Source organism: Hemibagrus wyckioides, linkage group LG04, assembly GCF_019097595.1.
Source record: "Hemibagrus wyckioides isolate EC202008001 linkage group LG04, SWU_Hwy_1.0, whole genome shotgun sequence".
NCBI classification, from domain to species: Eukaryota; Metazoa; Chordata; class Actinopteri; order Siluriformes; family Bagridae; genus Hemibagrus; species Hemibagrus wyckioides.
In genome coordinates this window covers 2,428,750-2,455,653 of record NC_080713.1, presented here as the reverse complement: position 1 = coordinate 2,455,653, position 26,904 = coordinate 2,428,750, and the positions used below count along the sequence as shown (strand labels likewise).

General features: G+C 39.2%; 1 protein-coding gene across 2 annotated transcripts; it reads right to left on the bottom strand.

The window, feature by feature from the left end:
* Positions 1–415: 415 nt before the first annotated feature.
* On the bottom strand, positions 416–24,622 carry syt9a (synaptotagmin IXa). 2 transcript variants are annotated; one of them, XR_009204419.1, is made up of 7 exons: positions 24,323–24,622; positions 17,648–18,098; positions 16,494–17,046; positions 5,407–5,527; positions 4,759–4,930; positions 4,057–4,181; positions 416–1,374 (listed from the first exon to the last, which is right to left on the bottom strand). XR_009204419.1 is itself a non-coding variant. In XM_058387134.1 (7 exons), the coding sequence occupies exons 1-7, from the start codon at positions 24,468–24,470 to the stop codon at positions 1,306–1,308; spliced, it is 1,644 nt and encodes a 547-aa protein (XP_058243117.1). In that variant the 5' UTR covers positions 24,471–24,622; the 3' UTR covers positions 416–1,305. The 2 variants fall into 2 exon arrangements, 1 of the variants encoding a protein (XP_058243117.1); XM_058387134.1 differs by having other exon boundaries at positions 4,057–4,186.
* Positions 24,623–26,904: the final 2,282 nt, after the last annotated feature.

Here is a 26,904-nt window from a genome sequence, read left to right as displayed (position 1 = left end):
TGTTGAAATCTAATTAATTAATTATTTTTATATTTTAATGGGTTTCTTTTATGAAAGGAATTATTTTGGTGTTCATCGTGGCAAAAACAAATCTGGGTAATGTTTAATGATGTTTATTTTATTTCTGCTGAATATTTAAGAATATCTAAGATGAATAATTTATTCTAGTTTCATGAACTGCTTAAGCAGCTGTTTTTTTCTATTCTTTTTAATTTTTTTAATATTAAGAAAAAATGTCACCCGAAACTACCAAAAAAATTGTTTTTATTTTTTTTAAGAAACAAGATTTTAATACCATGAGTTTCTTCTATTTTTCTCTTTTTAAGATGAAGAATCTATTCCAATTTCATAAATTGTTTAAGCAGCTGTTTTTTTTTTTTGTTTGTTTTTTAATTTTAAGAAAAACGTCACCCGAAACTAACAAAAAATGTTTTTATTATTTTTTTTTTAAGAAACAAGATTTTAATACCATGAGTTTCTTCAGATTTTTTTCTTTTTCTTTTACCCACAAAGTAATTAAATCATCATCAAATGGAAGCAACAGTTGACGGAATTCACATTTGTTTCATAATGAAAACACTTTGGACTGAATCCTATCCTGAACACACTCATGCACTTTGAGTAAAATATAAAAAATAAAAATAAAGCCGTGACTTTAGGATCTATGTATGATGCAATAACGAATGTTACAATATCCATTAAAAATGGGACTATTAAAAATAAATAAACAAATAAATAAATAAATAAATAATAGGAAAAACCAGACATTTTTATCAAGTTTACAGACATCCATAAATTTGTTCCTGGTGATTTTCTCTATTTTTTGTAATTATTATCACAATTTTTGCACTAAGTGCAAAAGCGAGCCCATGAACAGACATCTCTCGGAAAAGAGAACAACGTGTACTCGACCATGCTTTTGGACGCTGGTTTAAAAATCCACAACATGAGACATGTGCTTTTCATCCTCCCTGATTGGTGACCTATGGCTCTCGGGCTACTACGACATCAGGAAAAGGAAAAAAAAAAATAAAACAAACATCAAAATACCCCTTGTATATTTTCATTTCACCATATTTCATAGAAAACGACCATACATTATGTGACCACTCAACATGCAGCTGAAACAATCAAGTGTTCCCATGCAAAGAAGGGCTTCCAGAGGCAGACGCTGTTCCCGAGTCACTTTCCCAGAAGAAACACATCAGCTAGGGCTTAGCAGCTCCATCACTCTGTAGCTTCCTGCGGCTCGGGCGGAGCCGAAACGCCCGCTCGTGATCCAGGAGGACAGGAGCAGGAATTACTCTACGGAGACGGAGGAGTCTTGAGAGAGTTACACGAGCCTGTTTGACTTCCTCCGCCGGAGCCCTGGTACTGAAGAAGTGAGGAAAGAGAAAATCTGTGTTAGACTTGCTAACAGGTACGCTTTAGCTGCAATTTTCAACATTGTTTGATGTTTTGCTACAGCTGTTCCTGAAAACTATACTTGTTTAAAAAAAAAAAAGAGGTTACTTGGGGTTCTATGTAGAACTCTGGGCTTCTGTATTTGGCTATTAGAACCTTTTCCCAAAAACAGTGGTACTTTGAGAGCGATGAAGAAGAAGCTAAAATTAAAATGGTTCTGTAATTGAAAGAAATCAGCGCTGTTGCTTTGGAGTTTCTCTAAATATTTTCAAATGACATTTATGAATTTTTGAAAAGATCAGAAATAATTCTATGAAATAAACAAATAAATAAATAAACAAACAAACAAACAAACAAACAAATAAATAAATAAATAAATAAATAAATAAAAATGATGAAACACTTCAGTAAGAGGGAGGAGATTCAATGTCAACAATTTTCTCAAAAGGTTTTTGTTGAAAATAAATTCATACTGTGTTTGTATTTGCTGTATTTTATTGTCTAGATTTACATAATTAGTATTATTATATATTATGTATATTACATAATTAATAATAATATTATTGTATATTAAATAATACTAATAATAATAATCAAGAATCCCTAAATTATTCTAAAAAAGAACCATCTAACACCCTATTGGGTTCTATATAAAGGTTCTGCATAAGGAACCTTTTTGGGGTTCCATATACTGTATATAGCAAGTCACAGAATCATGTTAGGAAGAGTGTACGCTTGATAGTGGTCAGAAACATAAATACAATTTATTTATCAGGAAAAATGGGTAACTGAAAAGGAAAAGCCTGGCTGGATCTGAGTTGACATGTCAGTTTATGTGGAAAAATTCAGATGTTTATTTATTTATGAGCTAGCAGGGTTGATTATTATGTTTTGTTACATAACTATTAGCCTTAGCGCTAACACATATGCAGTAATGATGTCATTTTGTGTCGTTCTTCATTCGTTTCTCTTCCACTCCCTCTACAGTACTACTACATGCTCTGGGTGGGGGCACTAGGACCTGGGGCTCTGCTCCTTTACCCAAAAGAGTGAAATTAATATTTATTCATTTATCAGATGCTATTATCTATTAATAGTTTAAAGTTTAAAGCTGACATTCTATAAGATCATTTCCAGGGTTTCAGAGCAGGTTTGATTTGAATTTAGCCTTGCGTTTAGGTTAAAATATGGAAACCACATGGAATTCAAGATGCATCTGTCAGGGGTTAAACATTTGAAGGTCTTTCAGCCGAGGGCTTGTTTAGGGAAGAGGAAATCTGTGCATGAATAACACAATGCACTCGCACCAACCCCGCCTCCGGGACCACACTAACCATCTGCTGTGCGAGAGAAATGATTTGTTCCTTTTCCCCGCAGGCCAATGCACGAATAGATTCATTAACATGTAATATGCCAGAGAGATCATTATTTGAATGTACGGGAAACAAACATGCTCAGGGACAGCACTGTTTTTTATCCTTCCTCTCTTTCCCATGCTAACAAATCATTAATTTTCTTCAAAGCTCAACCATAAGGCTAAGATAGTGTCACTACTGTGGAGGAAAAGTAGAGATGGGGTTTGGGATATATGAGTTTAGTGGCAGACAAATGAATCCTGCGAGGAGCATAATAACCTTGACTCAAATGGCATGGGAAGAAAATGGAAAAATAACAAATGAGTTCTGTTTACAGTTCAGACTACAATCAGGACACTCAGCAGAACTGAGATATGAACATCACAGAGGAACCGTCGGCACTTTCAGCATGGTTTTGTTTTAATCTCAGTCTCTTGCTGTATTCTAAAATTAAATCACATATGTAGAGTTTGAATTTATTAAACAGAACCCTTTGTTTGGGTTCTCCATCTCAGTGTGGTTCTGTAAGGTGAAGCGAGTTCAGCAATCACACTCAGGTCTGAGGGAGGTGGTTCATTCAAGTTCACTCAGTTGTACTGAAAAAGACTCTAACTTGACTCTGAATTGACTCTGAATCGAGTTTGACTTGACTCTGAATCAACTCTGAATGGAGTTTGATTAGACTCTAAATTGACTCTGAATCAACTCTAAATCAAGTCTGACTTGATTCTGAATCGAGTTTGACTTAACTCGGGATTGACTCTGAATCAACTCTGAATTGACTCTGAATCAAATCTGAATCGAGTCTGACTTGACTCTGAATTGAGTCTGATTTGACTCTGAATTGAGTCTGACTTGACTCTGAATTGAGTCTGAATTAAGTCTGACTTGACTCTGAATCGACTATGAATCAACTCGGAATGGCGTTTGACTTGACTCTGAATCTACTCTGAATTGAGTCTGACTTGACTCTGAATCGACTCTATATTGAGTCTGACTTAACTCTGAATCGACTATGAATCTACTCTGAATTGAGTCTGACTTGACTCTAAATTGAGTCTCACTTGACTCTGAATCTTCTCTGAATTGAGACTGACTTGACTCTGAATTGAGTCTGACTTGACTCTGAATCGACTATGAATCAACTCTGAATGGAGTTTGACTTGACTCTGAATTGACTCAGAATCAACACTGAATCGAGTCTGACTTGACTCTGAATCAAATCTGAATCAACTCACTAAGGTGATCTGAACTGATGCATAGTCATCACATTGTTTGGCTTCCAAAACACTCTTACCTCAATGAGAGGGTGCCAGCGAGCGATGGGTTTACGAGGATACGTCAGCATCTCGTTCCAGTGGTCCCTGCCCAGACTCTCGCTGTCGTTACCCACCCGACACACACCGATGACCTCGTTGTGACCTACACTGTGAAAGGAGCCGAGGGACAAACACTCTTTACTGCAGGTTTCCTCAGAAACTGTCTTATAATATGATCATTCTGGATTACACAGCTGAGACAACAAAAATAAAAGCACAGGAAACAATAAATTCTATCCATTTTTACACAATTCTGCAAAAAACAGATTATAGCAATTCAGTGAGAGCAGAAATGATTGAGGAGAGCATCAATAATAGAGCTGACGAATCCTCGATTCTGATTGGTTGAAAGGTGTTCATTTTCTATAACAGCTGCACGTCAGAGGTTCTAATAAAAAATCAATGCGCTCCTTCTAATACGTTATCGTTTCCATAGTAACCGCTCATCCATAGAGCGGACGCTTCACGTAAACAGACTACAAACATATGGTAACGATTATGTTTATTGTGATGAGACATTTATTTAGCGATGAATTGGTGCTTTCTCTGTATGCTGAATAAGAACAGGAAGTAACTTTTTTCTACAAGATAATAAGCATGATGTGTGAGAAGATTCTTAGAGATTATTGAGAGATATTATGTATATTCCAGCTCGACTGTTGATGAGTGTTGCGGCTCACCGATCATAATCCATCACAGCGATCAAAAGGCTAATCTGATCGATATTTTCCGGTGGGACGTCGAACACTATAGCCTCGTTGTAGACGGGGTTCAGGGTGTTGCGCTTCGTGGAGGTCTTCCTCTTCTTTAATCTCCGGCCTTCGCACATCAGAGAGACTTTCACATAGGGGTCTGGAGAATGAGGGTGAGAAATTAATTAAAGAGTAAAAAATAGCAACCAGACAGTCTTTGAATGCATGTCTGTACATGTTTGAATGACAATGATTGGTTGAGTTAAGAATTAGTATTCAGTGTATAATATATTAGTTTTAAATTTTAAGGCATATCTTTGTCTATTAGACCCCTCTCATTAAATCTCTCTCTCTCTCTCTCTCTCTCTCTCTCTCTCTCTCTCATATTCCATCCTTTTAAACCTTTTGATGATAGATTTCAATTAAAGTTCACTGGCTTGAAATTTATTGTCTCTGCACTTGCTGAGATATTCAACATCTTTCCTTGAACATAAAAGAAACTAAAAGAAAGAGCAAGCGCCATTTACGGAGCATCTTTACTCAAAGAGAAGGTGTGTAATGGGATGTGATGCATTTTTATTCATGTGTTCATTTCCCTGTGAAGAACGATATAAAATCCTGAAGCCATGCTCGAACCTGAAGCTCCGGTGATGTCCATAGCTTTCAGGTTGCGTGCTTTTATCACTGTGATGGTCAGTCGGCCAGCAGTGGGCAGGTAACAGAGCGAGAACATCAGATCGCCCAGATCCACGTTGTCCTGTGAACGACAGAAAGAAAAGAAGAGAATGAAGACAGTCGTATTGCTAGCGGGTCAGCAGGAACCAAGAAATTAAGATTCAGCGCTAATGTCCATATGGATATGAGTTCAAATCCCACTGATGGAACACTGACAAAAAATATTATACATTACTTTTGTACTTTTCAGAAATAATTGCTAAAACTAGAACACACTGCAAAAAGTGACATCAAATGGCAATAACTTGAAATATATTAATTTAAATACGTTTTATTTAAAATAAAAAGATCAATAAAATAAATATAAAATGAATTAACCTATTCCCAGCCTTTTTAATCAAATACAGTGTAGGAAAATTCTTTCTGATTGTCAGTCATAAAAAAAGAATAAAAATAGAATAAATAATAGAATAGTTAATAATAACTAATTAACAATAACCAAAATAGAATTACCTGCTAAAGTAAAAGGAAAATATTAAAATATAATAGAAATAAAGTGCCTAAAATTAGAAAACTTATCTAGCAATAGAACAAGACTAAATGACAAATTAGTGTTGTAGGAAAATAAATAAATAAATAAATAAATAAATAAATAAATAAATAAATAAATAAATAAAAAAAAATACTCATCAACATTCAATTAGATTATTGTCCCCTAACAAAATATCCTGGAGTGCTTTTACAATTTTTACAAATAATTACAAACATTTGTTATTCTTTTACTGTTTTTTTAAAGTTGCTTATTATAAATAATAATAATAATAATAATAATAATAATAATAATAATAATACTCATCTTGCCATGATACTGAGAAATTACAAAAAAAAAAAAATAAGCACAAAAACAAAGTTACAGCTTCACCTCTAACTGTTAGCCCTGACACTGGAGACTCCTTCCTGAAATGTGGAATAACATTTTTTTCACCTGTGACTAAAAATAAATCAATGCCCCCTGACCAATCAAAACCGAGAACTCATCAGCGAGCACTATGGTGATTAATGTTATTAAATAAAGCTTGGTCATGTATGAAGGTCTGATGGAACTTATCATCTGTACAATGAATCACCTGAAATCCTACCTGACAGCAGGTAAAGGATGGAGCAATAAAAATTCTGCCCCCAGGAGCCTCCAGATGTGCTACAGCTTTTCTAACTCGAATGTTAATTGATGTCTGGTTGTTTTGTTTCCATTCAGGTTCCCCCTGAGGAAGGCTGATCTTTTCACACTATATTAATAAAGTAAACCTCAAAGGCTTTACTCGTTCCTTGCCAATGCTTGCCCATGTCACTGGTGTAATTGAATATGTAACAACTTCAGAGACAAATTTTCTGATTAAAGGGTCACACTATTTATGGTACACTACATTAGCCAAAAGTTTTGGGATGTCTGCTTTTACATGCACATGAATGTAATGGAGTTGTCCCACCCTTTGCAGCTATAACAGCTTCAACTCTTCTGGGAAGGCTTTACACAAGGTTTAGGAGTGTGTTTATGGGAATTTTTGACCGTTCCTCTAGAATTTGTGAGGTCAGGCACTGATGTTGGATGAGAAGGTCTGGCTCACAGTCTCCACTCTAATTCATCCCAAAGGTGTTCTGTGGGGTTGAGGTCAGGACTCTGTGCAGGACAGTCAAGTTCCTCCACACCAAACTCACTCATCCATGTCTTTATGGACCTTGCTTTGGTCACTGGTGTGCAGTCATGTTGGAACAGGAAGGGGTCATCCCCAAACTGTTCCCACAAAGAGCATGAAATTGTCCAAAATGTCTTGGTATGAAGCTGAAGCATTAAGAGTTCCTTTCACTGGAACTAAGGGGCGGAGCCCAACCCCTGAAAAACAACACCTGAATGCAATAATTTGGAGGAGTGCCCCAGTACTTTTGGCAATATAGTGTATGCTTTCAGAATCTATTGAACTTATACTTGAGAGGTAGACCTGATCTGAATAAAAATCTAATAACAGCCTTCTAACTTCAGATGTGGATAATGCTTCAAGTTCCAAGTTTTTCTCAATCAAAAAAATCTATCTATCTATCTATCTATCTATCTATCTATCTATCTATCTATCTATCTATCTATCTATCTATCTATCTATCTATCTATCTATCTATCTATCTATCTATCTATCTATCTATTGCATTCAATCAGTTTTTTCTCTACATAAATGTGATGACAAAGAAACAGAAATTTGACCCATTTGCTTTCTTGGGGTAGATTTTTACACCTCATATCTCCACTAGCACCCAACCACCGCTTTTTATTTTTGAACCTAACAGTCACGTTAACACTTGCTCTCAAAATACCTCTCCTGCAAACTCGCACCGAGGTTTTCTTACACTTATTCATGTTACTTTCCATAATAAAAGTGTTTGGCATAGCATGGGAAAGTGATGTTTAGATTAAGATTAAAATATTTATAAAGAATGCGTCAGTTCCAGACAGCTTCTTGATGAAACCATATTTCTTCTGGACATTCCTGAGCTTCCTTGTGTACAGATATCAGAAGGGAATACTGAACTTTGATTCTTATTATATTCACCCTGAAGCAAATTGAAAGGCTGGAGATTTTTGTAATATTACTTTGTTTTTATTAAAAGGAAAGAATATGAATGTATTCTCAATTATTATTGTTAGGGTTTGGGCTGATGACAATTGTGAATATTTGTTTATTTTATCATTTTATCACTATTTTAATCATTAATGTTTTTTTGGTTTTTAACAATTTACCAATGAAAAAATTGAAAAATACATAAACAAACATTCTGTAATAAATCAGTCATCTGGTACTGAAATGGTTAACAGTTAGCCTCATGATATCCGACTTAAACACTGATGTTCACCTACCTGAGAACATTTATCACCCACCGCTCAGCATCAGGTTCTCTTCAAACCTCTATCACAATTCGACTCGACCCTCCATCCTTCAAGATACCAGAAATCCATCAAGCATCAGGACTCAGCATTTTGTCCTGCAGCCAGGTGCTGAAATGAACTTCCTCTGGCTGTCTAACCACTAAAGACCTAAAGATCTTCACCAAGAAAATAAATGAGCACTATCCATCCATCCATCCATCCATCCGTCCATCTTCTATAGTACTTATCTCACTCACAGTGAAACTGAAGTACATCCCATGGGTCACAAGGTGGTGGATACCCTGAACTCATCACAGGGTACAATGACACAACAAAAGGTTAATCAGCCCACAACACAGGTCTCTGGAATGGAGAAATAAACTGGAAGAAGAAGCAGCCTTTATACATCATATATATATATATATATATATATATATATATTATAGCACAATGGAATTGTTTCTTCGCATATCCCAACTTTGGAAGTCAGGGTCAGAGCACAGGGTCAGCCATGACAACTGGAGCAATGAGCATTAAGGGCCTTGCTTGAGGGCCCAACAGTGGCAACTTGGCAGTGCTGTGGTTTAAACTCCAACTTCCAATCAACAACCCAGAGCCTTAAACACTTGAGCCACCACTGCCCTACTGGAAAACCCTAAAGCACATGGAGAACACACAGTGCACACAGGCAGGAACTGAACCTCCAACCTCAGAGGTATGAGGCAAATATGCAAACCACTAACCTACCCCCAGGAACAAGCAATAATTTGAAATATAAAAAATCCTTGTGCTGTTTTAGTGGCTGGTCAAGCCTGAGAATTTGCTTTTTATGAAAACTACAGCATCATGACTCTGGACATTAATTCCTGGCACATGCTAGTATAAATAATATATGTTTTATAGAATTGCTAGTTCTTTTAGGAATGCCTAATGACCTGAGATATGAATGAACAGTTGAGAAAAAGCAGGGTTGAATAAGTAAGTAGACTGACACCAGAGATATCTGAAACTAGGTGGATACTTCATGGAGGATGCCTTAAAGGTCATCTTATCTCATAACAGATCTACTACTGAACTCAGATGAAATATTTTAAGTGCTATACTACTGGCAATGTGCTTCTCTGCTAGCTCCCAGTGTGTTTTAAAAGCATCTTAAAAATAATTGCAACATGTCCAAAGTGTTTTCTATTAAGAAGCTAAAGAAATGAGGCAGAGCTCCGCAGTAAAAATAAATTGTTGGCCTTCTTTTAAACAGAAACCTGACACTGCTGATCATCCAGAGAATGTTATCTTGACCGAGAAGCATGGTGGTTGTAGCATCGTGTTTTGGAAATGCTTTTTTAATCAGCAGGGCCTGGGGAATTGGTCAGGATTAAGGGGAAATTTGGATCTAGAGATATTCTAGAGAAATGAGATGGAGCTAAAAGTTCATCAAAGGTTCAACAAAACTTTGATGCTAGGTGTACCACCAATGCTACACTTGAGTGGTTCAAAAATGAGAACCTGTGTGTGCTAGAATTGTGCTGTAAAAAACCCAGACCTTAATGTGATAAAGAATCTGTGATGAGATTTGAAAATTACTTGGACAGAATGGACAGAAATAAGAGAATAAAAGTGCAAAGCTGATGGATACATATCATATCCCAGATGACTGGTGATGCAAGCGCGTAGACGTATACGAGTCGTACGAGTTAACTAACAGACGGAGCGATCAAAGACAGTTCTCCTGAGTCACCCTTGAGACGGAAAAAGTTAATAGGGACGAGATTTGTGTGCAGTTATATCATCCGAGCCTCAGGGAACAGCACATTCTTCTTTAATTCTCTGCTTGCACATCGAAGCCAGACAGCTAATCTCCTTCTGACACTGACCAATAATATCTTAAAGCTCCCTCAAGACAATTACACAGCAGGGAGTTAAGGAGTGGGGAGATGGGTTGAGATTAGAAACCACTTCCCTGCTGTTTATCTCAGGTCACTCTCAGCACGAAGTGACACTTCTTCTACCATTGGGGAGCGGAAAAGGTCAGTGTGGTGGCGTGCTAAGATCAGTGAAGAACAGAAAGCCAAAACAAGTTAAAGAACTGAAAAAGGGCAAGAATCTGTAACGGCAGGGAGAGAGAACTAGACAACCAATCAGGAACCCAGATTACTTTTATCAAGCCATTAGAGTTCAGGCTTATAGCACTTGCCGTGTCTCTTCCAGCTAGCAGGCATGACGAGCCATATACACTATATTGCCAAACGTTTTGTGTCCTTTCCATGCATATAAATGTAATATGGAGTTGTCCCGCCGTTTTCAGCTATAACAGTTTCAACTCTTCTGGGGAGGCTTTCCACAAGGTTTAGGAGTGTGTTTATGGGAATTTTTGCTTCAACTTTTGGCTCACAGTCTCCGCTCCAATTCATCTTAAAGGTGTACTATGGGGTTGAGGTCAGGACTCTGTGCAGGCCAGTCAAGTTCCTCCACACCAAACTCACTCATCCATGTCTTTATGGACCTTGCTTTGGTCACTGGTGTGCAGTCATGTTGGAACAGGAAGGGGTCATCCCCGAACTGTTCCCACAAAGAGCATGAAATTGTCCAAAATGTCTTGGTATGAAGCTGAAGCATTAAGAGTTCCTTTCAAAAAAGGGCGGAGCCCAACCCGTGAAAAACAACACCTGATTTCAATGATCTAGAGGGCTGTCCCAAAACTTTTGGCGATATAGTGTAACAGTAAGGAGATGCAGGCAGGTGGTAAAGACTCTACTTTGTTAGTGTGAATTTATTTCAGACTCCAAAAAGCCAATTCTTCAGGCTACCCTGAAAACGGCGCTTTAGAGGAGCATTAACACTTTAATATCACGTCCTATAAAGCAGAGAGGTTTGTGCGACACTTTTTGAAATCCCACACCCACATTATAACAAGTTACTTATGCTGTCTTTTAAAGATAAATAAAACAGAAATAGTTCCATGAACAAAGTCTTGAGCAACGCTATGAGGAAGAGCCTTGTGTCGCTATCCGAGCCAGATCTAGAGTCAGATCTACCTATCATGTTAGCTAAGTCAGATACACACTGCTAGATTTTTGTACTTCACATTAGCGAAGGTGGAACATTCTTGGTTTATCGTGAAAGAAAGCGAATATGCTGCAACTTTTCAAGCCGGCACGCTGAATACACAAAACGAGGAGGGCTTTCAGGGGGTCAGTTAATATCGGAAACTTCAGAACACCTACACAACTGTCAATCATTCCAGATTCATAAGCTAATTGGCTAATCTGCTATTTCTCTCAAGGGAAAAAAGAAGCTGGTATTTTTTGATTAGCATTCTCTGATGTTAAAATGCAGAGCTTCTATGCAGAACATCTGATGGTCTGCAGTTCTGCCTCCTACTTTCATCTTTCCTCTTTCCTTTGCTATCATGTTACTGTATTATCTATTTTGTATTAAATAATCTTCATCATGAAATAAGAGCTTAATGGAAGCTAAGGCTTTAAGCTGCAATCTCTCTCATGCAAACTTCTGAAGAATTTTGAGCTCCAGATTGATTATTTTAGCATGCAATTTGCCTGCAAAGACAAATAAACACAGTCCTGTGGTGGAGAACAAGCCCCTGCGCTCGATTTCACGACAACATTAGGACTTGATTTGGTTTGAAATGCTCAAAATGAGGACGATCGTGATCGAGACTGATTTAATGGGCATGCTGTGTGAAATGAAATGCACTCACTCATACTCACACACACACTCACTCAGGGATGCTGTGTTACTTAGCCATTATGCGACTGGAATTGAGGTTAGGGTTACTTCTGGCTTTTTCAGCCAGATGTAGTAAGATTTTTGTGGCATTTCACGCACAATTAGGCTGCATTCTGCTGAAAGAATTGTAAATCTGGCATGCGAGCATAAACACAATGAATGCAGTGTGTACATGGGGACATGAGAAGTGTTTCTGTGGTTGTGATATATAACTGGATATTGTTTGCAGTGCTAACACAATGTGCATGGCATATATGTGTAGGTATTTTTCCTTAGAGCTGCAAAACCAATATTAAGACCTTTTTTAAAAAAAACTTTTTGGACTCCTTTCAAACTGGATCTTGATTGATTTTTCTTTTACCTGTGAAACCTACACTATATTGGCAAAAGTTTTGGGACACCCCTCCAAATCATTGAGTTCAGGTGTTGAGTTCCAGTGAAAGGAACTCTTAATGCTTCAGCTTTATACCAAGACATTTTGGACAATTTCATGCTCTTTGTGGGAACAGTTTGGGGATGACCCCTTCCTGTTCCAACATGACTGCACACCAGTGACCAAAGCAAGATCCATAAAGACATGGATAAGTGAGTTTGGTATGGAGGAACTTGACTGGCCTGCACAGAGTCCTGACCTCAACCCCATAGAACACCTTTGGGATGAATTAGAGTGGAGACTGTGAGCCAAGAGTTGAAGCTGTTATAGCTGCATAGTGTGTGACAACTCCATATTCCATTCATGTAATATGTATAACAGCTGTGTTATTATTAGTAAGGCAGATTGGTGTAACTCTGGTGATAAGGAGGTTGTTTGTCTCTGCAGAAGCTCTGAAGACAGAAAACCAAGAGCATTTTAGTTAATAGTGTGACTTCAGTTAAAGGAGTCAAAATAAGTAGTTTAGGTAAAAAAGTGAAAAAACACAAATTGTTATTTTTATTGTCATAAAGCTCCCCATATTCACTCACTAAGAAGACTAAACACTACTTCCATGTCTTCCATGTTTACTTTTTTGTCACTTACCCCAAAACTGTACTAGTCAGAAGTGTTGGACTATTTTATTTTATTTTATTTTATTTTATTTTATTTTATTTTATTTTATTTTATTTTATTTTATTTTATTTTATTTTATTTTATTTTTTATTTCTTGAAAAGTTGCATTGTTTTTCAGCATTTGGAATCTACACTTTGACCTAAAAGATCCAAACAAAAGCCCTATTTAAAAAGTGGTCACTTCCTGTAAGATTACACCTAAAGCACCTCACTCACAGAATGTATTCATTTATCAGTCCTGGATATAGTTTGCAGAATAATCTTCAACATTAATCGCATTTCAAAACTATGTTTTGGCTTCATCATGCATACAGAACAAACATCCAGCCCAGTATATCTTAAAACAAAACCTTAGAAATGATTAAAGTGATTTAGGTAGAATTTTAGCTGAGAATTCTACTCCAGAACACCAGAGGTCCTTATTTCTTATCTAAAACTGCTATATTTTATCTCAAAGCGACAACAAGGCTTTGTCCTGAACTGTAATATTTAGCCTTAGCTAAAATTTGTCTTGCTGCTAGCTAATTACACTAGCTTTTGGAAGTGCTAGCTATTCTAACTTAGCATGAAATTGTTTAATGGTTGCAAATTAGTAAAAAATTCACCTCAACAAACATGCCAAAGTTATATGAGTATTTGCTAAAACCAGCATGTGGAGGTGGTTCCACGCGCTCATCCTCATCCTTTCTGCAGTCTGTTGGATTAGCCATATTTTAAAACACAGAGAGAGAGAGCTAAAGAGCTAACCTTAGACCCTAAGAACTGATTATTGAAGCTAAACTGAAATGCTTGGATTTTAAACTGGACAATAAAATAGAGCAGACACTCTTGAAAAGCTTCTATAGTTTCAGACACTGTGCACAATTGATTTGTCATCCTGTCATTAGACCGAATGGCATAGGGCAGTGCTTAATTGAGTCACTTGATGAATAATGCATTCTGGGAGCTAATTAGATAAAGGTCATCAGCTGGAGATAAATCAGGAATGCTAACTGCGCTAACACTTCATCATCATCATCGTTCTCTAGCCTGTTAAACTTGAGATTGACTGCAGATTTTGGTCAGCATTTTTTTTCTAAATATTACATGAGCATCGAAGTTAAACTTGAACATCCCACGCTATGAACTAAGGATAGGGCTAAACAGAGTGAGGTTATTTATTTCCACTTCGGAGACGTCGAGACAGGAGCTGTATCACCACCCACATGGTTTTTTAAGCTTGGGTCTTGGTGGATGAGTCGTATGAGCTATGATACGTGACCTGATGTTAAAGAGCTTGCTAGGTTTTCATCCCATGTTCAGTTGATCTGTATCATTTGATTACTGTGAACATGAAGAATAAGCACCAGATATGGATCAGCACAGGATAATGTGTGTGTGTGTTTTGGATGTGTGTTTTACTTTCATGAGATTTTCTGAAATTGCTTTTCCTGGAAAGAAGAGAAAAAAACCTAAATAGAAGCTGACAGTTGATCAATGTTCCCTATTCCCATCACATCTTAATACTTCTTGCTCTTGGAAATAATAATATTCATCTCAGTACATTTAGTTTTTCATAAAAATCATTGCAGTAACCATCTATACTTTTGATTTATGTTCGCTGTAAAAACGATGGCTTCACCTGTGGAACCCACTTTGGTGGAAAACTCACCGGAGCTCTTTAAAGAGATAAGCAATAATCAGTCGTTTTCCATGATTGCGGCCATCTCCCCCCTCCTACTCTTATCTACCTTGCAGAAATGCTTATATCTTAGCAGGAAACTGAACCATTCAGCTGGGAAGATGGAGAACACCTACGAGTATGAAGAGCGAGAAAGCCATAATGGATGGGTGAAAGACTGATGAAGCGAAGCACATAAAAGCTCCAAGAATGAGAAAATGGGATTTTAAAAAAAAAAATAGAGATTTGTTCTATGGAGGAGGGAGGAGAAGTGAGGAGGAGGATGGAGTAGGAGGAGGAGGAGGTGGAAGAAATGGTGAACAAAAGAGAGAGTGAGCGAGAGACATGGCTATAGATAAGGATCAGATGGAATACAGCGCTGTAAAGAAAAACTCAAACGGTCTACATGTGTATGTAAAACACCAGATTTCTTGTTATGGTTAATAATGAATAAGTAAAGTTAGAAGATCTCTTAATGTGAAATGGTTAACCCTTTCACTACCATCGTCAAGAACTTATTTAATTCATGTACATGGTCTGTAATAATTTCTTATTGCACAGAAATGTCCATCAGTGATGAAGAACACCAACAAACAAACCCATGTCTGTATTCAAGTGTATTCCAGTCAAAACTTTTGTTCTTTCGGCTGTTTCCTGTTGGGGTCACCACAGTGGATTATTTGGTCTGCATGTTTTGATTTGCCACAGCATACACCATATGCCCTTCCTGATGCAACCCTTCCATTTTATCTGGGCTTGGGACCGGCACTGAGAGTTGACTCTTCAGTGGTTGGGTTAGCTTCCTGCCCGGGAATCGAACCCAGGCTGTGGCAATGAGAGCACAGGATCCTGCAATTTTCACAAATTCTTGAAATGCTTTACTTAAAGGCTAAATGAATATCTATCTATCTATCTATCTATCTATCTATCTATCTATCTATATATATATATATATATATATATATATATATATATATATATATATATATATATATATATATATATATATATATATATATATATGCATACACACCAATTAAAAATGAAGCGAAGCAATAGCTTCACAGAAGTAATTTTGCAGTCAGTACTAACTGGGCATTCTGGAGCAAAAATGCACTTTAATTAGCATGCTAAAGAGGCTGTCCCTCTAAGGAACTCTGGAGTATTTACCATTAAGAGAGTTTACCAACAGAAGAACCCAAGTACCCTCGAGGAACCGCGAGGCTGGACGCATCTAAAGGTATTTACAATTTAGGCAGTTTCACATAATCCTTTTAGAAAACCAAGAATCTCTAACTAGCCAAAGAGCCCTTGAGGAACTGTGCTTGGCATTAGTATGCATCTACTGTAGTATTTGCCCTAAAAAACATTTGCTCAGGAAAAAAATATTAAAAAGGTCCAGCTAGCATGCTAAGGAGGTTTTCCCTCTTTGGGAACTGAGAGATTTACCATTTAGAAAGTTTACCAAGTAGACTTCCTCTCAGGAAGCTGAGAACAATCCAAAGAATCTCTGAGGGACCATGCTGGACTGTAGTGTGCATCTATATTAGAATTTGCAGGGCACTGTATTTATCCCAGAAAGCTATGTGAGAAAATTTCTGACAAACTGCCAGAAGGTCTCACCCAGACCTTTCATTGCGAGTATCAACAGTGGATTTGTTGTATGTAGATGATTTACTTACCGAAGAGACATACTGAATGTCCCTGCACAACTTGGTCTCCCGTGGAAAGTCCACCAGATCCAAGAAGTTGTCTACTACCACCTGTCCAATGATGTCATGCCGTGAAAAACGGTCAAAATCATACACTGTGAAGTGGAGCTTTCGTGTTGGAAGTTCAGCATATGCCACAGGGAAGAGGAAGACCTCATCAAAAACAGGGTTCAGAGTCTTTCGATGCACCTTGGTCTGGTGCTTGGTCTTGCGGTCAGGAAGAAGGTAGATCTTAACGTAGGGATCTGAGGTCCCAGAAAAGTCCTTGGCAGGAAGATCTTGGGCACGGTGGATCTTGACTATGAGTTGCTCCAGATCACAGTCGTATTTCAGGATGAAATGGAGGCGGCCGCAGGTTCCCCCTCGACCACTGCGGTTCTCCTCACTGTCTAAAGAGCGCTGCTTGTACAACTCCGGCTTGAGTCGACCGAGACTCATCCCCGTCAGCGAGTCTTGCCTCTGGAACTGGGCTACCATGAAGTCAGGGTTGGACTGGTTCATGTGGCGCCGAATGGAGCTTTGCCTAAAGACATTTAAGAGAGAAGTATTAAAAAAATGGTTTGTATCTGGTTTATAAAAAATGCTATAAATTTTCCACTTATTATTAAATGATGTTTTGTTACTGTATCTCAATGGTTCTCAAAGAGGGGTCTGTGAAGCATAGTCTGGAGGTCTGATTTATTTATTTTTTACATGCATGAACTTCTGCCTCTAGTAATCCATGCTTCTTAGAGTAAGAGTTCTTTTCATGGTTTTTAGCTTCCCAAAGGGTTCAACTTTAAGATCTCGAAGTAAGGTAACAAATTTTATTTTTTCTTTTTAAAAATGTAGCTAAAGATTGTTCCATATGGCACCCCAAAGGGTTCTTAGCTTATCCTTCAGGGGAACCATAGGTCATTAATGTAGAATGCTATAACATGATTTTCATTACAAACAGGATTTCTAGTGGAACCCCATTAAAAAAGCTGTTATCATGTTTGAATACCATGTGTCTTTCACCAAGTCTTCCAAGCAGTACATTTTAGCAAAGTTTGAAATGTGTAGCATGGAAGGTAACACTTGAAGAACCCATTTTGGTCAAAGAGGTATTATTACTTCATCACAGTTTAATAACCATGACTGACCGGACACAAGTCGAGGACGGATCCGTGATCTGCCTCTGCATACGGCCACTACCGTAGATGCCGTCCTCTCCAGCCTTGGACTCTGCCTCCATGGCAATATCCGGTGAAGTGTGGCTGATTTTCAGAGCCGTCTCAGGCACCAGGACGGGTGGAGGAGACCCGGGTGCCGGCGGCGAGACCGGCGTTGGAGGCACAGTCGTCTCCTTAACCACAGAGCCTCGTGGTTGGTTCCGGCGGTCGAGAGTGGCATCCACTTCTGTGTAAATTTGCTGTGGTTGGAGTGGTGGAGGAGGTGGTAGAGGGTGCTCTGATTGGCCCTCTTTGATTCCAGGAGAGAGTCCTCGCTCGCGCCATGGTATCCAGCATAGCTTCCAGGAGACAAAGAGCGAGACCCCAAACAAGGCCAGTCCACAGGCGGTCACCACCAACGACAACAGGCTCACCGAGACATCTACAGTCAGGGACAGAAAGCATTATGGGTATTGGTGATCAAAATAAAACCTCTCAATGGGCTTGACTGGTTATAATTATGCAAGCGCAAGGCAAGGTGTGAAGCGAGCTAAATATAGCACTGGTGCAATGCTGCAGAGAAAGCTTTCATTTATTCTCATTTATGTACCATTACTGAATAATAGCTCATTTAGTTTAGAATAAATCCTATGGGTGGCTGGTATGAAGGTGCTAACAGGGCTTTGGCTTTCAAAGATTAAAAGATTTATATAGAAGTTTATTTTTTGGCATTTATTTTGGATTATTTACTAGTATTGCTGATTTTTATGACCAAAACAACACCAGCAATGGGTCACAGGATGCTATAAAGCAGCAAGAAGTGAGCCTGAGCTCTTTCTAGCCCAGGCTGTTTAGTGACACAGAGTGACACGCCCCCTCATTTTTTCTGATATTTCCACAGAATATTAACATCACCAGCAATAACTGAGAAGTTCCACATGAATTATAGTTCCACATATAATGAACATGAACAGTGCCGATTTTTTACACATTGGCCAAAATGTCTTTAGGATAGATGAAGATTGAATAGCTGATGGACAGCACTCATTTGACCAATCAAAGTATGAATTACACAAAAAGACAGAACCTTACTTTGAGGTTAGATCTTTCCTGTCTGGTATTCTGAGGAAGTGTGGCACGAAGCCAGGAGAGCATTACCGACTACAGACATCATGTATCTGCTTTTAAGTGTGTGTGAGAGAGCGATAGAGTTCCTTACATCATTCTTTGGCTAGAGATGAGACTGCGATATTAAATTGCTCAAGTCTAATAGTTTCAGTGTTCAGCTGATGGATGTAAGATTTCCAGGTTCACATCTAATATCACTTTCATTCTAACTCATTATGTCATGATTAGCCAGTAGTGCCGAAGCTGAAGAATACCAGAAGTAAAGTCTGTTCATTCAAACTGAGCATCACTCTGTATATATTTAAGCATGTGTCTGTGTACTGATGAGTCTTAACTAGCTTGGACTGTAATCGAATGCAGGATGTTAATTAAGTCCATGCCATGTCTCTCTTCATTACCTTTAAAAGAAATGGTGGCACATATAATTAAAGATAGAAGAAAACTGCTTTAATTACGCGCCTTATCTCCGTCCTGCGTCCCAGTGGTTCTACATTATTGTTCTTTTTGTACTTTCAAGGTAATTGAAGTTAAGAAAACAAGAAAAAAAAATCATGCCTGAGTGCCTCTTTTTATCTTTACTGTCCAAACTCCAGAACATTTGAAACTTTCTAAACGCTCTGCTATTATATAAAATGAGAAAACGTGCGAGGTTCGTATGACTCCACCAGGAGAACGCTTCTGAAGACTATACATTAAAAGCGTGCACATGCATCCTGAAATTTATCACAGAGAGAGCAGTGAGGAGAAGTGAGAAGTCACGACGAAGTCTGTGAAGAATCTGTTGACTCCAACACAAGCTCCAAAAACACTGAAAAAAAAAAAACAAATCTACTGCAGATACGCTCACATCGAAGGGTGGGTTTTAAAAATCTAGTTCTATTTCTAGGAGAAATGGGAACACAGCATTACTTGGGTGGTTCAAAAGGTTTAGAGCTATAGCCAAAAAAAATTAAAACAAATGAAGGAAGAAAGAAAGGAAATACACAGATTAGGCATAACATTATGACCACCTGCCTAGTATTGTGTTGGTCCCCCTTTTGCTGCCAAAACAGCCCTGACCCGTCCTGCACTGTGTATTCTGACCCCCAGCATTACCTTCTTCAGCAGTTTGAGCAACAGTAGCTCGTCTGTTGGATCGGATCACACGGGTCAGTCTTCACTCCCCACGTGCATCAGTGAGCCTCGGCCATCCATGACCCTGTCTCCGGTTCACCACTGTTCCTTCCTTGGACCACTTTTGATAGATACTGACCACTGCAGACCGGGAACACCCCAGTTCCCGGTCTGCAGTGGTCAGTATGCAGTTTTGGAGATGCTCTGATCCAGTGGTCTAGCCATCACAATTTGGCCCTTTTGGTCAAACTCTCTCAAATCCTTACACTTGTCCATTTTTCCTGCTTCTAACATCAACTTTCTAGTTGATCTAGAAAGATCTAGACTCTTCTCTGTTCTGGCACCAAGGTGGTGGAATGAACTTCCCCTAGATGTCCTCACAGCAGAGTCTCTGACTGTCTTCAAAAGACGTCTTAAGACCTACCTTTTCCTGAGGCACTTAAACTAGCTCTTACCTTTCATTGTTTATGTATTGTTATATGGTTTATTAAAAAAAAAAATCCAATTTTAGCCGAATGGTATCCTAAGTCTGTAACCTACTGAACCAGTGTTAATGTTTTCAGTGATAGTGACTTAAAGCACTATCCCACCCACTAACAGTGTATAAAGAGTGTATAAACAAAGAAGAAATAAAAAAGTAAGGAAGACAAAAACAAAAGTATAATAAAAGAATAACATGAATAAAAAAAAAAACTAAAATAAGTGGATCAGTGTGTTATATCAAATAAGAAAGAAATGAATCAGAAAAACCAAACATAAAGGAATGAGAGAAAGAAAAGATAATACAAATATACAAACAAACAAAAAAACAAAAATTGGCTCAACATGATGGCTCTATCAAATAAAAAGAAAATGGAAAGAAAAGAATGAAGGGACAGAAAGATAGAAAGGAAATGAGGAAACGAATGAAAAGTAGAGCCCTCATGGTCAGGGTTTCTGATTCCCAGTGAAGCAGCAGCTTGGTCATGTGACCTGCGGTGTTGGTTTAATCCGGTGGTGCATCATAATCGACCACAGCGGTATGTGAGAACGTGTGAGAATGTGAAAACGGCTATCAGGCAAACAATTACTCATGTTACACACCACATTACACCCAGCGTGAACCCGCTCTATTATTACCTCCGTGCTGCTGAGTGCTGGACTTCGATTGGTCAGAAGGTGTTGATGAATTTTCTGGTGCAGAAGCCTTGAAAGTAGTACAGCTGCAGGTTCAGATTAATGCTAGTGTTTCTATAGTAACACTTCATTCATAGGGACTTAAATAAAGTCTGTAAGAGAGATGGAAGGAGTCTCCAGTGTCAGAGCTTTGATATAGTCAGAGGTATAGCTTTAGCAGTTCCAAATGTTCTTTTGTAGCATGACAAGCTTTCTTTTTAGCTTCAAGAATGAGAGAACGCTTTTTATTTGTGGAAATTAAAAAATCCAAGCAACTATTCTGAGATAAAGCCACTGTTTTACTTTTCCTGACATGTTTTGAGCCCCATATTAATAATAATGATGATGATGATGATGATGATGATGATGATGATGATGATGATTATTATTCTAGTAGTGTTTGATTTGAAAACCCTCAGTATTCTGTATCTCCAAAATCTTGCATGTTTTAATTATTTGTATGAAACTATGTTGGATTCCATGCAGCAATGTCACGACACAGCAGCAGTGAACGAAATTGCCATTATTTCCATGTTTACAGCTGGTGCAAAATCATTGTTTTGCTCTTTGTCTACTGATCTTGCCTTGATTGTCTGATTATTTAATGGCTGTGTACCAAAACCACTGAAATCTCCAGCAGAGTCACTGCTCCGTCGTGACCAGCTTCATGAAGCAAACCTCAGGTTCTCTCATTAACCCTGCTAAACTTCTAAACCTGCAAGGGTCTCGAACTGACAACTCTGAAGTTCTCAAAACGGGAATCGGGAACAAGTTTTCTTTTCTGCTGACAGAAATAAAAGGGTCGTGATCTATTTAACGATAACATTTAAAAGCTTTAAAGGGTGTTAATTGTGGGAGAATTTATTCGAACGTATTGTAGAGGAAATCACCTGCAATAGCACCAGAGATAAACATCAAGCTAGACCAAACAGGACAAAAGTACACTATATTGGCAAAGGTTTTGTTCCAACATGACTGCATACCAGTGACCAAAGCAAGGTCCATAAAGACATGGATGAGAGAGTTTGGTGTGGAGGAACTTGACTGGCCTGCACAGAGTCCTGACCTCAACCCCATAGAACACCTTTGGGATGAATTAGAGTGGAGACTGTGAGCCAGACCTTCTCGTCCAACATCAGTGCCTGACTTCATAAATGCGCTTCTAGAGGAACGGTCAAAAATTCCCATAAACACACTCCTAAACCTTGTGGAAAGCCTTCCCAGAAGAGTTGAAGCTGTTATAGCTGTAAAGGGCAGGACAACTCCATATTACATTCATGTGCATGTAAAGGCAGATGTCCCAAAACTTTTGGAAACAGTGTATATACAGGAAGGAGTAATTCCTAAACTGTTCCCACAAAGAGCATGAAATATTCCATCCTTGGAGGGTTGTGGTCAGAGCGCAGTGCCAGCCATGATACAGTGCCCCTGGAGCAGGGTGGGTTAGGGGCCTTGCTCAAGGGCCCAACAGTGGCAGCATGGTGGTGCTGGGGCTTGAACCCTGATCTCTCGGTCAAGGACCCAGAGCCTTAACTGCTTGAGGTCCACCAAGCTGCCACTGCTGGGCCCCTGAGCAAGGCCCTTAACTCTCAATTACTCAGGTGTATAAATGAGATAAATGTAAGGCGCACTACATAAGGCTGCCAAATGCTGTAAATGGTAACTCCACATTACGGTGCCAAACATGTACAGTGTAAAATCATGTGCTGTTAAAATGTTATGACTAGTTGCCTAGCAACAGACAACCAATCAAAATTTGAGCAGCCTCATATTGCATGAAAATCAGGACATAGCTGAACAACACAAAACAAAAACGACTCAAAATTGCACAATATAGCAAAGGTGAAAAATACATCACACGGAAAAATTAGCAGAAGTTGGATATCGTCGAACGCCTGGTCAACTGCATGACAATTTTTAAAAGATGTTAGAAAGCTATGAAGGATAACAGAACCTGCTCAGGTGCAGAACACCAGACCTGAACTTGGTTTCCTCACTGATGTGAAAGCGTGAGCCGATATTTAAAGCGCACTCACACTGGATTTATCCAATCAGGGTTGTTTACTATGCAAATATGCAAATGGAAAGGAGGTTGGACCTGGGTTTAGGTTTGTACAGTGTGAAATGTCAGATTATGAAGAGCCAGGATGAGCAGTGTGAAACCTCGAAGTACATAAACCCAGGAGTGAATCCAGTGACCCATGGAGAATTATTACACATGTGAAAAGCCCTATGGTGTATTAAGTTTGGCGCAGAAGAACTCGAGTGTCCTGCACAGAGTGTCCCTGAATCTGACTCCACCTCACTGACCACCTCAGCTTCTTGTAAATGTCAGTGTTTCATGTTGCTGATAATCATCTGAGGTAGAAAACCTTCCTATGTTAGAAAAGCTTTACTTTTCTAGATTTTACTAACACTAGAGACTCCTTCCATAAATGTTACAGAAACATTGTCGTAATAAAAAGAAAGCTTCCTAATATGGAGATGAGGAGTGAGTTAATTAAATATATATATATTTTGCATACTGAATTCACTGAATCTGTTTTTCTGAAGTGCCTTGCCGTGTGAGGGTGTGGATTTTTTTATTTAATTTATTTATTTATTTATTTATTTATTTATTTATTTATTTAGCTCAATTAACAAATGCCAAGCAATGCAAGAGACGACAGGAAAATAATTTTCACACCTTGAGAATATCTTTCTACAGAGAAGATTCTCTCAGAGCTGAAAAGCTGCAATGAATCAATCAGAATGTAAGATGTCCCCTAATATTTTTAATCGATTTCCAAAAAGCGATATCAATCATACGAATGAGACTATAATTAGAGCTGTTTCAAACATTTAGGCCATTTTATTTCATCTCAAATCTTTAAAGGTGCTCTCTGTTCACATCCTCAGGTCTCAGATGTAAAGACACAGTACTGGTACCAGGATGTACTTCCTGAAGGTTCCACCTCATAGACAAGCACAGGTAGGGTTTAGTGCATCAGTGCACGCTTTCTGACCAGAGGTGAGAATGATCATCAGAAATCAGGACAGACCGGAAATGAGACTGAGGAATGTGCGTGCGATCAGATTGAAGAAACGAGCTCTCTCTCTCTCTTCAGTGCCACGGTATGCGTGTCATGAGAGGTGAACCGGAACACCAGGCAGTCTCGCGCTACAGGTAGTCCCTCACGTGTACGCTCCCCGAGCTCACGTCTGTGACATGTCAAATGCAACAAGTCGTAACGCAAATAAAATAGATAAATAAAAAGGAGAAAATCTCACCTGATTCGGAGTACCTCGGTCTGGCCAGGTCCCGGAAATAGTAAATGAAATCCAAGCAGTTCTCGTTCTGCACCTCCCCTTTAGAGCAGAGATCCGAGAGGAGCTCCAGCGCTTTCTGGCAAATCTCGGCCTCCCTGTCCACGGGCATTGCCCACCAGCATCCTCGTGAGTGAAGAGGCGCGATCTACGGCACTGATCCGCACCTCTCTCTCTCTCTCTCTCTCTCTCTCTCTCAGTGCTATACCCACCCTCTTTCCCCGAGATGCGTAAAAGGAAAGAAAAATGCTTCAGTTCATGAATTGCATCATCAAATCCGAAATGTCCTGTCACCTTCTCACCTTCTTTCGATATTGTTTTTAGTAAAAAAAAACTGTTTTTACTTTGTTCTTTCCTTTTTTTCCGACCTAGATTTTTTACTGCGTCCGAGCAGGCGCCACCGGTTGAATCCGTGGGGTGAACGCGTGCGCGTGAGACTCCTTCGATCTTGCTGCGCTGTCCACGCGCACCGTGGTGCTGAGAGATAGAGAGAGAGAGAGAGAGAGAGAGAGAGAGAGAAAAGAAAAGAAAAGAATGAATATGGGAGGCCGTTTAGGTCAAAACACAGTGAAACGCCTACACACACACACACACACACACACACACACACACACACACACACACACACACACTACTTTTGTATACGAACTCCAAACGTAACGTAACATTTAAGCACATGACTGTGTGTGTGTGTGTGTGTGTGTGTGCAAACGCAAACGTTCCAAATATGTGCGTGTAACGTGTGTATGTGCAAAGGTTTCGTCCTTAATGGCCTTCCATAAACAGAAAGGCCCGAGGGAACGTGCGCGCTCCCGAACCCTGTGCGCGCTCTCCTCCTCCTCCTCCTCCTCCTCCCCCTCTTTCTCCGCCTTGTGCACCGATTTTCCAAGCTTCTCCCTGGTACCCACCGGATGTCTCTCCTGCACGTGCGCACTGGAAATCAATCAATCTCTACCGTTTCAGTTCAGCTGAAGACTGTGATGATGATGATGATGATGATGATGATGATGATGATGATGATTATCACTGCCTCTTCTCTGGTTCTTCACCAGTCATGGCTCAGACATGCTTTTCAACACACATCAGCTGAATGAAAGCTCATCACGTGCTGTGAAAACGCTGCATATTGCATGTGTGTGAAATCATGTGTGTGAGGAAGCTGCTACAGCATGTGGAATGTTCTCCATGATGCTGTTGGAGCAGTCAGGTGTTTCACTTACACCAATCAAACAGGCCTTCACTTAGAATTCCATTAGCATCAACCCTCACAGGAAAACCCTCACTGGCCTTACATTGAGATATTTATATTACAGCTTACTGTATATTGACCTGTTCTTCCATAACCCAAGTCTTTTTTTCTTTCTCCTCAGCCTTTAAAGGAATTACTCCATGCTAAATTTACACACTGACTGCTGCAGACCCGGATTCCCTTACATGGCTGACGTGAGTGGAAACTACTCACTGCTGTAACCCAGTGTTACACTAGTCCTACTGTCAGCTTGAAACAGTCTGGGCATTCTCCTCTGACCTCTCTCAACTGGGCGTTTTAGCTAATGGTTACACTATACTGCCAAAAGTATTGGGACACCCCTTCATATCATTGAATTCAGGTGTTGTTTTTCAGGGGTTGGGCTCGGCCCCTTAGTTCCAGTGAAAGGAACTCTTAATGCTTCAGCTTCATACCAAGACATTTTGGACAATTTCATGCTCTTTGTGGGAACAGTTTGGGGATGACCCCTTCCTGTTCCAACATGACTGCACACCAGTGACCAAAGCAAGGTCCATAAAGACATGGATGAGTGAGTTTGGTGTGGAGGAACTTGACTGGCCTGCACAGAGTCCTGACCTCAACCCCATAGAACACCTTTGGGATGAATTAGAGTGGAGACTGTGAGCCAGACCTTCTCGTCCAACATCAGTGCCTGACCTCACAAATGTGCTTCTAGAGGAATGGTCAAAAATTCCCATAAACACACTCCTAAACCTTGTGGAAAGCCTTCCCAGAAGAGTTGAAGCTGTTATAGCTGCAAAGGGCGGGACAACTTCATATTACATTCATGTGTAGGTATGAAGCTGAAGTATTAAGAGTTCCTTTCACTGGAACTAAGGGGCCGAGCCCAACCCCTGAAAAACAACACCTGAACTCAATGATTTGGAGGGGTGTCCCAAAACTTTTGGCAATATAGTGTATAATAATCTATTGTCTAATTAGTTTGAAAGTTGTACTGATGTAGATTTTTTTTTAAGTTATGATTTCTTCTTCTCTCTCAGGCCATCACTCCTAACCCTAATAATTCGGATTCTGCATTTATGTTCATTACTACAATCACTCAGGATCTGTCTGCTCATGTTATTTCTTCACCGTGTCTCCGGGGTTCGGTCCTGACCGGATGAGTGATGAGGACGGTGAGTACGAGCTTCCACTTTCACACTACAGTGACTTGTCAAATGCAGCAGGTCAGGAAACTTTTGAGCGGAGGCTTTTCTCGGCTCTGAACACATCACCGAGTGTGAAACTTGAAGGAAAAATGATAGAAAATTGGATT